We start from the raw sequence: 15,065 nt of genomic DNA on the forward strand, positions 1-15,065 counted from the left end.
TCCACTTGAATAATCTACATTCTCAATTGATTAGTTAGGTTTCGGTTGATTAAAACATTCCCTTATTTTGAATCAGATAATGAACAGGTTAAATCGGCCAACACAAAAATATATATCTTTTTTTTTTCATTTTCCTCCAAAATTTTACATTATTAAAACTTTGTATACACATCGAATTGTCATTTTGCTCAGATAAACACACAAACTAATAAAAAGTGTATAATAAATAAAGCAATCTGAACTAATTTTTGGTTTCTTCTTTGCCTAAAACTTCGCTACTTAAATGGCACCAAATTCAAAGGACAGTTATTGCAACCTAATGCTACACGTTGGTAATTTTGATTTTTCTATCTTCAATAGGATTTTTTTATTTCAGCAAAAAAAAGCAACATCTGGTTAAACCGAAAAAAAATTATCGTATTAATTGTGTTGAATCTATTTTTGCAAAGTATATTATTTGGTGTAAATCATAAGAAATACATTGCAGAAAAAAAGAAAAACTGCTCGACGACGGGTGCTCCATTCATAGCAAATAAAACTTTTCTGTCTGTTTGAACTTAAATTTGGGTACTTAAGATTTGATGTGTCAAGTGAGTACACACTTTCAGTCGCAGGGATTCGTTGGCAAACAAACAAAAAGATAAACATAAAGAAAACTTCAAAACAATCGACGTCACTTGACTGTGGAAAAAGTAGACAATTTACCGTTACCCGTGTGTTCTAGAAGACCAGTCTTGAAAAAGCGCTTACCTTGTGGCCTTGCGGCTAGTTCTCCGACCTGGCCAACCTTAGATCGAGTTTGGTTTTCAGATCACACGTTCGTGGGTAACGCAACATCCCGGCCATGCAAGGAAATCAGCGCAAAGACCTCCTGGGCTTGTTTTACCGCAACTTGTGCCTGCAAATCTCTCTGGACGGTGTCAGTGCGCGCAATCTGCTAATGGACCAACAATTATTCGGGAATCGGGATGTTTACCTGTTCGTTGATAGAAGAGAACAACTCCAGAAAAACAACTCCAACTCCTACTTCTCCATACCCAGGGTTATAGCCAGTTCCGGCTTGTCGTAGCCCAGCTCCTCGATGCCCAGCTCGCACAACTTTGGCCGCAGCTCCTGCAGCAGGTACGGATAGATGGTGCTCACCTGGTCCCCGCAGCGGTCCTTGGCCGCTTCCAGAAAACGAATCGCCAACGCGTAATCGTTCAGCCGGCGACAGTCCTTCAGCGCCGCCACCATAATATTCGGGTCCGGAATCAGGACAAGGCGGTGCAGGATTTCAAATTCATCCAGCTCTAGGATCTCAACGCTGCAGCGCACCTGCCGGGAGTGGGAAAACTGCCGTCTAACAGCTGCCCCTGCCTGATTCTGCTGTAGGTGCCGATTGCCAAGCTTAATGATCTGGAATTTCAAGCCTGACATCCGTCCGGAAGCCGCCGGTACGATTTTCGGGAACGAAAACATCGCCAATCAGGGCTCGCCAGTTTCTGCCTATAATTTCAGGTATTTTTATAAGGTCAATTTTGATAAACGATTACTTTTGGGCATTTACTTACAAAGTTTTCTCCAAGTTACTGGAAAACTTCAAAATCAGAAAAAAATAATTGAACAATTATTGTTAAGGGCTAACATAACATGTAAACAAACAGTTCATCCCGCTCACTCTGGTTATCTCTTGCATTGAGTGTGATCGGAAAGAGCTGATTGTTTACATCTAATGTCAATTGCTGAGGTTGTTTAATTGAATGTGAAAACACTTCCCTTCAATTGCGGACCAAACATCAGCAAAGTTGAACTGAATTGTTTTCGTTGTCCGCTTGAGCTGTCATTCGCAAAACAGAATAAAAATTGAAGTATAAATGCTTTTAGAGTTTACATTTCCAATTTTTTACATCAGAATTGCAATTACATGTTTTTCATAAATTCAAATTTATGATTTTCCAGAATAAAAATGTCGTTTTACAATAGATACATAGATTACAATGAATCTCGTTTTACATTGAGGCTCTTTAAGTGCATTTCAACTTTTTACAATGAATTTCAAATTTACATTGAGCATGTTTACGTTGTAAACATGGTTTCAGTGTTGGGTAAATTTACATTTTTTTTTCTGTGTACACCAAAGCATTTCCCAATTTTAATGTCCGCTGGCTTTGTTCTCGTGCCAAATGTGTCTCTAGCTGGTCTGGAAATGTGCTGTTTAGTTTTCACGTGTAAATATTTCCTCCGGCATGATTTACACGTTTCGTCACGGGCTTTTCACGAAAATGTTTTACGATGTGGAACCGCATGGCGGGATTATTGTTTACCTCGCATTTCGTGATTTCGCGCGTGGGTGGAATAGTTTCCTAGACATAGACACACAGAACGAAGGGCTCTGCTCTCCACGGTTGGCACATTAGATCATTGTTGGAGAAAACGATTGCTCAAGGTTTGGTGTGGGCAGTTATTTTTGTGATGTTTTGGTCGCTTTATTAATGAAAATTGGAGTTGGAGATTTATGCTTGGAGGATAAATTTTAAAACCAATGTGCTTCCTTGTTAATACAACTTAATTATAGAAGATTAAATTGTAATTTGAAAAAAAGTTCAGTAAATAAATTCATGCGATTATATATTTATGAAAATAAAATTAATCTGAAAAGTACAAATTGTTTAAACACTTTTTGTAAATCTGTTTTCTATCCATATTATGATGGTCGACATACAGAACAAAAGTGTCAAAAATACCTCATAAAAAGCATCAAATTGTGTGCCGAAATGTCTTGGCTTTCCGTTGATTTGTGTTAGAATTGATATGGGAATTCGTACATTTACGTGTTTAAATTGTTTTAAATTTGATATTCCAATAAGTATTAAAACTCTTGCTGTTTGTCTGTCATCTAAAAATAATTAAAACCAATTTACTGCTTATGCTCACATAAATGTTCCATATCGTCGCTTGTGTGCTATCTTGAGCAATTTTCTACCAAAACCGGAAATGGATTTTATTTGTATTTTTTAATTTGGCTCAAACTTTGTGGGGGCCTTCTCTATGACTAAATAAGCTATTTTGCGTCATTGGTTCACCCACACAAGTCTCCATACAATTTCGGCTGCTTTCCATACAAAAATGGTATGTAAATATTCAAACAGCTGTAACTTTTGAGTGAATTTTCTGATCAATTTGGTGTCTTCGGCAAAGTTGTAGGTATTGTTGAGGACTTTTGAGAAAAAATAGGTACACGGAAAAAAAATGCAGATTTTTTTTTTCAACTTTGTTTTCATTAAAACTCAGTTTCCCAAAATACGTATTTTTTGATTTTCGAGATTTTTTGATATGTTTTAGGGGACAAAAATCCGCAACTTTTGAGCCATAGAGAAACATGGTCAAAAAATCTGCCGCCGAGTTATGAATTTTTGAAAAAATAGTGTTTTTTGGAAAAAAAATCGAAGTTTGAATTTGCAATCGAAAAGTACTTTACAGATTTTTTGATAAATGGCTCCGTTTTCAAGATATAGCCACCGAAAGTTTGATTTTAGCGAAATATTTGCAGTTTTTCAATTTTTAAAAAAAGTGACCATAAGTGACCATCTCTGAAAATATTTTTTTTTGAAAATTTGCTATAAAATTGTCTAAGAGACATTGAAGATTGGCCCTCGGGTTTCTGAGATAGAGCCGCTTTAAAAAAAAAGAAACACGAAAATTGAAGTTTTCTTAATCTAAACTAAACATTGCTAAACATTGAATATTACGCCCATTTAAAATGCTAGTCTTGATTTAAAAATTTTCAAAATATTTTTTTCGAAAAGATAGGAAAATTTCACGAATGTGTCATGTATTAACATTGATAATCGGACCATTAGTTGCTGAGATATTGTCATTAGAAAATGGTGGGCTATTTTGGTGAGATTAAGAAAACTTCAATTTTCGTGTTTCTTTTTTTTAAGCGGGTCTATCTCAGAAACCCGAGGTCCAAACTTCAATGTCTCTTAGACAATTTTATAGCAAATTTTCTGTACTTTTCAAAAAAAAAAAAATTTAGAAATGGTCACTTTTTTTAAAAATTGAAAAACTGCAAATATTTCGCTAAAATCAAACTTTCGGTGGCTATATCTTGAAAACGAAGCCCTTTATCAAAAAATCTGTAAAGTACTTTTCGATTGCAAATTCAATTTTGCATTAGAAAATAATGTCAAACTTGTTTTTGCATGAAACTTCGATTTTGTCTAAAAATCACTATTTTTTCAAAAATTCATAACTCGGCGGCAGATGTTTTGACCCCTAAAACATATCAAAAAATCTCGAAAATCAAAAAAATACGTATTTTGGGAAATTGAGTTTTAGTGAAAAAAAAGTTGATAAAAAAATCTGCATTTTTTTTCCGTGTACCTATTTTTTCTCTAAAGTCCTCAACAATACCTACAACATTGCCAAAGACACCAAATTGATCAGAAAATTCAATCAAAAGTTACAGCTGTTTGAATATCTACATACAATTTTTGTATGGACAGCAGCCAAAATTGTATGGAGACGTGTATGGGTGAACCAATGACGCAAAATAGCTTATTAGGTCATAGGGAAGGCCCCCACAAAGTTTAAGTCAAATAAAAAAATACAAAAAATAAAAATGGTCGAAATCGGCCGATTTCGTAGAGAGTTGCTCTCTTGGGACACGTCCTATCTTTTTGCAGCACACGGGTCACAACATAGCACACAAGCGACGATATGCAAAAAACAGCAATCTCAGAAAAACGTAAGGCAAGTTGGCCCTACACATAAAGTTACGTGTTAGGTCACGAAAAACAGCATTTTCTCTAGATTCCTAGCATAATGTACTAGATATTTTGATTTTTTATTTCTGAAAGAGCACACTATTTTAAACTGCAACAATAACTCAAAATTACAAATAACAAATTTTGAATTTCGGGACCACACACCAACAATAGACGCAAAATTTTAGGAAAAATAATATTATCATAAATTAATTGTTATCTTGAAAAAAATTAAAGTGGCACGACTGTTTGAATATACAGCATATAATGTGATAGTTTTATTTAAAAAAAATCAATTTAAAGTGCATTCCCCTGCTTTTAGAATCAATTTTAGCATGTTTGGGTTTATTCAAAAATCTATTGAATCTTTTTAATAATTACCTATATAGTACCGTAAAGAACATTTTTTCGCTTAAATTTAAGTTTTCATCAAATCTTTTTTTTTACTTATTATTGCCAAACAACTGAACTACTGTAAAATGCATTTTTACCCTTTCAGGCCTGATGGGTCATATATGACCCAAAAATGAAAATTTTCAAAAGTAGCCTATAATTTTCGTATGGTCATAACAATCATTTTCCCATAATTAACTCAACCATTTTTTTTTTCAAAATTCAGGCTTGAAAGGGTTAAAGCATTTTTTTTCATTCAAATGGTTTGACTTTGGTTTGTTTTTCCAGGTTTTTATTTTATGCCAGCTTCAAATTAAACCTAGATAAGGTTTGTTGATGGGGAAATATCAACAAAGCTTACCAACACGGAATTCAAGAAAATACTGATTTCTGGAATAATTGCTTAGCTATCACAAACGAACTCGTTTGGTTTAAATTTTATAAATTGTAGGTCATATTGACAACACTAATGTCAAGCCACACAAAAAATGTTCGTATCACTTTGAAACGATCCCATATTTATTGAATACAATAAAAAAAAAAGTTTTGGAAATTGCATTTTCAATTGTTTCATTGACGAAGCTTCGAATTTGTTAGACAAATAAGCTTTCACACTATTTTGAAGAAAATCTTTAAATACATAAATGTTTTCATCATGAGAAAAAAAAAACAAAAAAGTCGGAAAATCAAACAACCAGCAAAAATCGCCAAAAATCCAGCAGCAATTTTCACAAACAATTTTCGCCCAATAAATCAGAACCAACCTGTTCCACTATCCTACCTCCAACACGCTGGCCGTAAATATTCTCAAAAAGAAAAAGTCAGAAAAGTTTCTGTTCACACATCTCGTGCCGGGTGCGACGCTAGCATTATAAGGGTGGCGCTAGCTGCTGGCCAGGCCAGGAACCGCAAAAATAGATCCATTTTTCTTCCCACGCCGCCGCCGCGTCCGCGCCAAACATTTGCCGGCGTGTCGTATTATTTTCAGTCGGGCTAGAGATTTTCTTTTTTCTTCTTTCTACAAACATGAAAATTGTTCGCGGAACCCGAAATCCTAAGAAAACACACCTTCGAAGAACATAATTTGAAAATATTATTCCTGAGATAATAATCTTCCCCGTCAGAATGTGCATGCTGATGATGGTGGTGTCGGGAAGAGGGTGGGGAAGGAAAATAGAGTCGTCTGCCAGTTGGACGAGAAAATTCACTTTTTGTCGTTGCTCGGTTGTGTCGCTCTAAATTGGTTCAGTGTTGTTTTGGCACCCTCCCGCTCATTGCTCGGGAACAACCTGATGAGTGCCGGGACAGCTGCTCTTTTGATGGACAATTTTGATGAAACTTGTGCAGTTTTTGCACTTCTTCACGTCCCTGACACAGTTTTCTCATGCCAGAGACGTTTGGAAGCGGAAAGACAGCAACATTTAATCGAAATAATTTTAAAAAGCAAAATAAAAAATCCTACTGAATGATAAAATGGCCTATTTTGGTTGCAGTTTCTTCCTTAGCTGAAATTAATTATTCACGATTAATTCCCAAGTAACGCTATAATTGCTCCCTAATTTTTATTTTTTACACCCACTCAATCAAGTCCGAGCGACTTTATTTTTCGAAACATTTATTACAATCACCACTTCAAAGCCATTGACTTTGAGAGGCCCCTCGATAAAGCACTCTCCTTCCCAAAACACGACCGACAGCTGCTCAATTACACCCAATTTAACATTCGCTCGCTCGCTCTAGGATGCTCCTCTTAAAATAGTCCCATTCATCTAATTCATTTGGCGCATATTCGGTTACCCAAAAGCGTTTTTTTTTTCCTCCCACTTCTCACTTTCTGCAACAAACCAATTTCCTCTCGCCCTGACACACTGCATCGTCGTCAAACGGCAACAAAACCCGATCTATTTCACAGAAACTTGGGATCACCAGCGACGGGTCTCACTCGTCACCCAAATTTATGACATTGAAAGTTGTAACCCTCTCGCAACGACAACAATCCGTCGAAAACGACCCATTTTCATCGGGAAATCACTATGCAAACGACACTCCGTCACGGCATTCGTGGACGGCCTCCGGGAAAAGTGCGCCATCCATCATGTAGAATTTGGTCCGGGCCGACCTGTCAAATCATCATTTACTAAATTTTGTCTCTTCTTCTTGAGTCACGTTTCTTCTTTTTCGTGAGTGTGTGTGTGTGTTTAGTGAACTCCCCCGAGGGGGAGCGCGTGAATAACGTGTGATGGCCACTTTGACAAGTTTCATTTGTTTTGACACCTACGCAGTGCCATCTCTAGATAGAGAGAGGGGGAAGGATGGCGTCGGCCGGAAAAGTTTTAGATAGGTCCATGAAAACTAATGTAAAATTTCCCATTACAATCAACGTTTGATGATTTTTAAGATGTGGGTGAGCAATTCTCCGTCAAATTCGAAAATTTCATAAGTATTTTTTTTTAATTTGACTAAAACATTTTCGAGGGCTTCCATATGACTAAAGATGTTATGTTGCATCATTGGTTGCCCATACAAAAATGGTACGAAAATACTCAAAAATCTGAATCTCGTGATTATTCGAAATTTATTTTGACTTTGAAAGCTTAATTTCACAGTTTTTTTATTTTAGATTTTTTCTAATATGATTTAGGGGAATAAAAACAATTTATGAGCCACAGAAAATCAATTCAAAAATATTTTTAAATTAATTTTCATTTTAAATCGAAAAGTAGAGGAGTTGCACCTAATGTTGGCATTTCAGCACTTTGACGTTCAATTGAAGCTCTTTATCACCGAATGGGAAGTGAGCTAGAAGGTTTCTCTCAAAAATTCTGTCACATAACATGTTTTTTAGTGAAAATCGGCCATTTAGATGGAATAATGGAACATATGAGAATTTCCCCAACATTCTGCATTTTTAAAACAAGTGCAATGTTTTCGAATTATAGCCACTTTAAGTTAAATTTTGAGAAAAAATCAATAATTTCTCAATTTTTAAAAATGGTGTCCGTAAGTGCCCAACTCTGCAAATATGTTATTTAAGAAGGTGAGAAAATGTTCTTTAATTTCGTCTAACAAACATTACAGATAGGTTTATTTGTTCGTAAATACACCACTCAAATCTAATCTAATCCAATCTAATCTAACACAAACGCAGCCAGTCCGATGAAAGCATGCTGGAAAGTCTTGTGATTAGATTAAAAAAAAAAAAAAACAAATACACCACTCAAATATAAAGGAACAATGAAATTGAAGTATTCTTAGTGCACCAAACAGCAAACTGCACCGAATTTTCAAATGCCGTTATCTCCGAAACCAAGGAAAGTTTTTGAACCAAGACCAAAATTTAAAGTAGCTTAGTATTAAATTTTAAACCCTTTTTAAATAAATTTATCGCAAAAAATACTTTAAAGTACTGTAAATTTAAATTTCACAAAAATTCGTTATATTATCAATATGGTTCATGTTCTATCTAATCTAATCTAATCGAACACAAGCGCAGCCAGTCCGAAGAAAGCATCCGGGAAGAACTTATGGTTAGATTACGCCTCAAGTTCTTTCTTGTCATTATTAATGATTGCAGTACTTTCGAGAACCCCCGAAATGTATCGAGAAAATAAAAGTGAGAGTGTGTGCAACATGGAGTTAAACTTTCTGTGAAGTTACTGAGAAGATTACCAGGGCACTTTGAAAAGTTTAACTCCATGTTGCACGCAAACATTCTCACTTTGAATTTCTCGATTACACTCACTAAAGCGGCCCAGATTCTATGAACGGAACCCGAATTTCATGGAATCATCAAGGGAAGAAGAAGAAGTGGGGACATACCGTACCAACCACTTCGAGTTATTTATAGAACATGGTGTGTGGTGTGTGTAGGGGAATCGTTGGGAAAGGGATTGTTGTCCACCTTTTTTAAAAAGACTGCCTCCGCTGAATCTACGGCGATTTTTTTTTACACGCGAAAAAAAAAGTTGGAACGATGTTTTTGATCGCAAAAATTACAGATTTGATCAAATTAAGTTCTGCAAAGTTCTAGAATCATCTCGACATCCTAGCAAATCAGGGCGCAGGGGTAGCGGCTTCGGCTGCCGATCCCGATGATGCTATGAGACGCGGGTTCGATTCCCGCCTTATCCACTGAGCTTCTATCGGATGGTGAAGTAAAACGTCGGTCCCGGTTTCTCCTGTCTCGTCAGAGGCGCTGGAGCAGAAATCCCACGTTAGAGGAAGGCCATGCCCCGGGGGGCGTAGTGCCAATAGTTTCGTTTTTTTTTTTTCCTAGCAAATCACTGGAAAGAAGAATCATCTTGATTGGTTGAGTTAGGCCCGAAAACCAGCGAGTTGAAGTTACCGTTCCAACTTTTTTGGAGCCTTGGGCGTTGGAATGTTAAGCCACGGGCCGGTCACCTGTTAAACAAATATTATTCATTTTGCTGTACGGAAAGTATACAATTTCTCGGCCTATTTTCTATTACAGTCCAGACTCGATTATCCGAAGGCCTAAGAAAAATTTCACAACGGATAATCAAAACACGAAAAAAAATCCCCCAAAACTACGCTGAAGTGATAAGAATTTTTAAATTCAAGATGGCGGCCAATATGGCGGTGACGAATTATTGAAAAAAAAAACACATTTATTTAACAGGCAATACGATGTAACAGAAATGACTTTTTGGTGGGCATTCAGGGGCTGGTTTCGGTGGGCTTACTGAACCAAAATCCCAAATATGAGCTTGATTGGACGTAACAGGAGCTGGCGCTCCGCCCTTCAATTTTGAAAAAAAAATGAAAAATGTCTATTTTTGAGGAACTTTGGTCACCAATGCATGTAGGTAAGATCCTTGCGCATCTTTTGGTGTATATACAACATTGAAGTTTTGAGCATCCTAGAGCTCGGTACAGGCCATCAAAGTTTGGCATTTTTTCGAAAAATCGTCCCGAGCAAAAAAGATATGCGTCGCACCTCGCAACACCCGAGACGCCATTTGATTTTGCTGGGGCCAATTTTTAGTCAGTTCGAATCCCGGGGTGGAGGTATGCAATTGCCTCAACAATCAAGCCTTCGGACACCTTGTTTCGAGTAGCAATCTCGCAATCGAGAACGCCAAGGCAATGTTGTAGAGCGAATAATTTGATATGATTTTTTTTATGGTCGCAGAACTCGAATTTGATGTTAAAAACAAAAAAAAGGAAAATAGAATAAAAAATTTCCTTAATTCGATTAATTGAAACTTCGGATAATCGAGTCAGCTTATCACAACTTTGATCACGAATTGGTATTCGAATCGATAATATGAGTACGCCATCAAATCAGGCGTCCGATTATACAGTCTCTTTGACTTCGAACTTCTATTCCTTCGAGGTTTCGAGCTACTAATCATTGAAAAACGTAAAAATCCAGAAAAAAAACGCAAAGGGTTGTACCACCTCTCCGTCACGAAATATAGAAAAATGACCTCGGATTCGTGATCATGGGACCAAAATTACCTCTGAGAGCAATGTTTCAAGGAAATCAAAGAGGGATCGGCGGAGAATTACATAAATTGTGTATGATCATAGCTCAAAGAAAAGTTAGCAAGCAGCTCTATATTGTTGATGTATCTATCCTAAAATGTTGTTTGAATAGCGACAAACTGCAAAAGATACGATATTATGTCGAAAAGCTTAGTGTGATGGAAATTGGTATATTTCACCTATTTTTCGTTTGAAAATGTGGAAAATCGCTGAAATCTAGTTTATTTATATTTTGCCTTCCTCACTGAGGTAAGGCTATAATCCTGCTCTAAAATTGAACTTTTTATTAAAAGCTCGAAAACCCACCTTCATGTATACATTTCGACTCAGAATCGAAAACTGAACAAATGTCTGTGTGTATGTGTGTGTGTATGTGTGTGTGTGTATGTGTGTGTGTATGTGTGTGTGTATGTGTGTGTGTATGTGTGTGTGTATGTGTGTGTGTATGTGACCAATAATGTCACTCAGTTTTCTCAGCACTGGCTGAACCGATTTTGACCAAACCAGTCGCATTCGACTTGGTTTAGGGTCCCATACGGTGCTATTGAATTGTTTGAAGTTTCGATAAGTAGTTCAAAAGTTATGTATAAAAATGTGTTTTCGCATTTTTTTGGATGTTGAATAAATGGCAGTAAACTGAACCAAACATCATCATGTTATACATCGTTAGTTAGGTAATTGAAAGACCTTTCCAACGAGTCCACAACATTGAAGATCTGGCAACCCTGTCTCGAGTTATAACCACTTAAGTGATATTTATGTACTTTATTGTAGCCGGATCTCATTTAAATGTATATAAACAATGTCCGGATCCATCATCCGACCCATCGTTGGTTAGGTAATCGAAAGACCTTTCCAACGAGTCCACAACATTGAAGATCTGGCAACCCTGTCTCGAGTTTTGACCACTTAAGTGATATTTATGTACTTTTTTTGTAGCCGGATCTCACTCAAATGTATGTAAACAATGTCCGGATCCATCATCCGACCCATCGTTGGTTAGGTAATCAAGAGACCTTTCCAACGAGTCCACAACATTGAAGATCTGGCAACCCTGTCTCGAGTTATAACCACTTAAGTGATATTTATGTACTTTTTTGTAGCCGGATCTCATTTAAATGTATGTAAACAATGTCCGGATCCTTCATCCGACCCATCGTTGGTTAGGTAATCGAGAGACCTTTCCAACGAGTCTACAACATTGAAGATGTGGCATCCCTGTCTCGAGTTATAACCACTTAAGTGATATTTATGTACTTTTTTGTAGCCGGATCTCACTTAAATGTATGTAAACAATGTCCGGATATATCATCCGACCTATCATTGGTAAGGTAATCGAAAGACCTTTCTAACGAGTCCAAAACATTGAAGATCTGGCAACCCTGTCTCGAGTTATGACCACTTAAGTGATATTTATGTACTTTTTTGTAGCCGGATCTCATTTAAATGTATGTAAACAATGTCCGGATCCTTCATCCGACCCATCGTTGGTTAGGTAATCGAGAGACCTTTCCAACGAGTCCACAACATTAAAGATCTGGCAACCCTGTCTCGAGTTATAACCACTTAAGTGATATTTATGTACTTTTTTGTAGCCGGATCTCATTTAAATGTATGTAAACAATTTCCGGATCCTTCATCCGACCCATCGTTGGTTAGGTAATCGAGAGACCTTTCCAACGAGTCCACAACATTGAAGATCTGGCAACCCTGTCTCGAGTTATAACCACTTAAGTGATATTTATGTACTTTTTTGTAGCCGGATCTCACTTAAATGTATGTAAACAATGTCCGGATCCATCAATCGACCCATTGTTGGTAAGGTAATCGAAAGACCTTTCCAACGAGTCTACAACATTGAAGATCTGGCAACCCTGTCTCGAGTTATAACCACTTAAGTGATATTTATGTACTTTTTTGTAGCCGGATCTCATTTAAATGTATGTAAACAATGTCCGGATCCTCCATCCGACCCATCGTTGGTTAGGTAATCGAGAGACCTTTCCAACGAGTCCACAACATTGAAGATCTGGCAACCCTGTCTCGAGTTATAACCACTTAAGTGATATTTATGTACTTTTTTGTAGCCGGATCTCACTTAAATGTATGTAAACAATTTCCGGATCCTTCATCCGACTCATCGTTGGTTAGGTAATCGAGAGACCTTTCCAACGAGTCCACAACATTGAAGATCTGGCAACCCTGTCTCGAGTTATAACCACTTAAGTGATATTTATGTACATTTTTGTAGCCGGATCTCATTTAAATGTATGTAAACAATGTCCGGATCCTTCATCCGACCCATCGTTGGTTAGGTAATCGAGAGACCTTTCCAACGAGTCCACAACATTAAAGATTTGGCAACCCTGTCTCGAGTTATAACCACTTAAGTGATATTTATGTACTTTTTTGTAGCCGGATCTCATTTAAATGTATGTAAACAATTTCCGGATCCTTCATCCGACCCATCGTTGGTTAGGTAATCGAGAGACCTTTCCAACGAGTCCACAACATTGAAGATCTGGCAACCCTGTCTCGAGTTATAACCACTTAAGTGATAATTATGTACTTTTTTGTAGCCGGATCTCACTTAAATGTATGTAAACAATGTACGGATCATCATCCGACCCATCGTTGGTAAGGTAATCGAAAGACCTTACAAAGAGTCTAAAACATTGATGATCTGGCAACCCTGTCTCAAGCTATGACCACTTATGATACCACTTATGAGCCCTTGAGTGATATGTGTATTTTTTTTGTATTCCGGAACTTAACGAACTTAGACGAAATTTGTGTGCAAACAAATCATATCACATATCACCCATTGCAAACTAAAAAAGTGTCAAACGAAAAAGAGACTAACCACCGGGGGTTGAGTGCAGTTTGATTAAAGTCATCTTTAACTTTTCATTCCCCTGACACTTAGTTTGAACTAAAAGGATACCATCAAAATTAAAATTACAATCAAATCACAGATTGTACTTTGTGCCTTAACTTTTGCGAAACTATTCTTTTTTAGAAACTGGATCTCAATATTTTTTTTAGTTTCCGTATTATGAACTCATTCGTACCCACACGTCACCGAGTATAGTACCTACAAAAGCGTTGTTAAAACAAATGACGCTCCAGCCGTTTTGCCTTCCTCACTGAGGTAAGGCTATAATCCTGCTCTAAAAATGAACTTCGTATAAAAACGTCGTAGACCCACCTTCATGTATACATATTGACTCAGAATCGAAAACTGAACAAATGTCTGTGTGTATGTGTGTGTGTATGTGTGTGTGTATGTGTGTGTGTATGTATGTATGTGACCAACAAACTAGGTCATGTTTCTCGGCACTGGCTGAACCGATTTGACCCGAACTTGTTGCATTCAACTTGGCTTAGGGTCCCATAGATCGAGTTTTATACAGATTGAAGTTTCGATAAGTAGTTCAAAAGTTATGTATAAAAATGTGTTTTTACATATATTTGGATCTCACTTAACTGTATGTAAACTATGTCCGGGTCCATCATCCGACCCATCGTTGGTTATGTTATCAAAAGACCTTTCTAACGAGTCCAAAACATTGAAGATCTGGCAACCCTGTCTCGAGATATGGCCACTTAAGTGATATTGATGTACTTTTTTAAAGCCGGGTCTCACTTAAATGTATGTAAACTATGTCCGGATCCACTATCCAACCTATTGTTGGTTAGATTATCAAAAGACCTTTCCAACGAGTCTAAAACATTGAAGATCTGGCAGCCCTGTCTCGAGATATGGCCACTTAAGTGATATTGATGTACTTTTTTGAAGCCGGATCTCACTTAAATGTATGTAAACTATGTACGAATCCACTATCTGACCCATTGTTGGTTAGGTTATCAAAAGACCTTTCCAACGAATGCAAAACATTGAAGATCTGGCAACCCTGTCTCGAGATATGGCCCCTTAAGTGATATTGATGTACTTTTTTGAAGCCGGATGTCACTTAAATGTATGTAAACTATGTCCGGGTCCATCATCCGACCCATCGTTGGTTAGGTTATCAAAAGAACTTTCCAACGAGTCCAAAACATTGAAGATCTGGCAACTCTGTCTCGAGATATGGCCACTTAAGTGATATTGATGTACTTTTTTGAAGCCGGATCTCACTTAAATGTATGTAAACTATGTCCGGATCCACCATCCGACCTATTGTTGGTTAGGTTATCAAAAGACCTTTCCAACGAGTCCAAAACATTGAAGATCTGGCAACCCTGTCTCGAGATATGGCCTCTTAAGTGATATTGATGTACTTTTTTGAAGCCGGATCTCACTTAAATGTATGTAAACTATGTCCGGATCCACCATCCAACCCAACGCTGGTTAGGTTATCAAAAGACCTTTCCAACGAGTCCAAAACATTGAAGATCTGGCAACCCTGTCTC

The 15,065-nt window shown here is 37.2% G+C and overlaps 2 protein-coding genes across 3 annotated transcripts in view; both read right to left on the reverse strand.

Annotated features, from left to right (window-relative positions):
• Positions 1-15,065, reverse strand: part of LOC6039090 (polypyrimidine tract-binding protein 1) — a 466,473-nt gene that overhangs the window by 396,088 nt on the left and 55,320 nt on the right. The gene's annotated exons all lie outside the window — the stretch shown is intronic.
• Positions 805-1,753, reverse strand: LOC6041790 (cytochrome c oxidase subunit 5A, mitochondrial). The gene has a single exon (XM_001850955.2). It carries the CDS (start codon positions 1,459-1,461, stop codon positions 1,024-1,026), a length of 438 nt encoding a protein of 145 aa, XP_001851007.2. The 5' UTR covers positions 1,462-1,753; the 3' UTR covers positions 805-1,023.

Source organism: Culex quinquefasciatus, chromosome 1 (assembly GCF_015732765.1).
Source record: "Culex quinquefasciatus strain JHB chromosome 1, VPISU_Cqui_1.0_pri_paternal, whole genome shotgun sequence".
Lineage (NCBI taxonomy): Eukaryota > Metazoa > Arthropoda > Insecta > Diptera > Culicidae > Culex > Culex quinquefasciatus.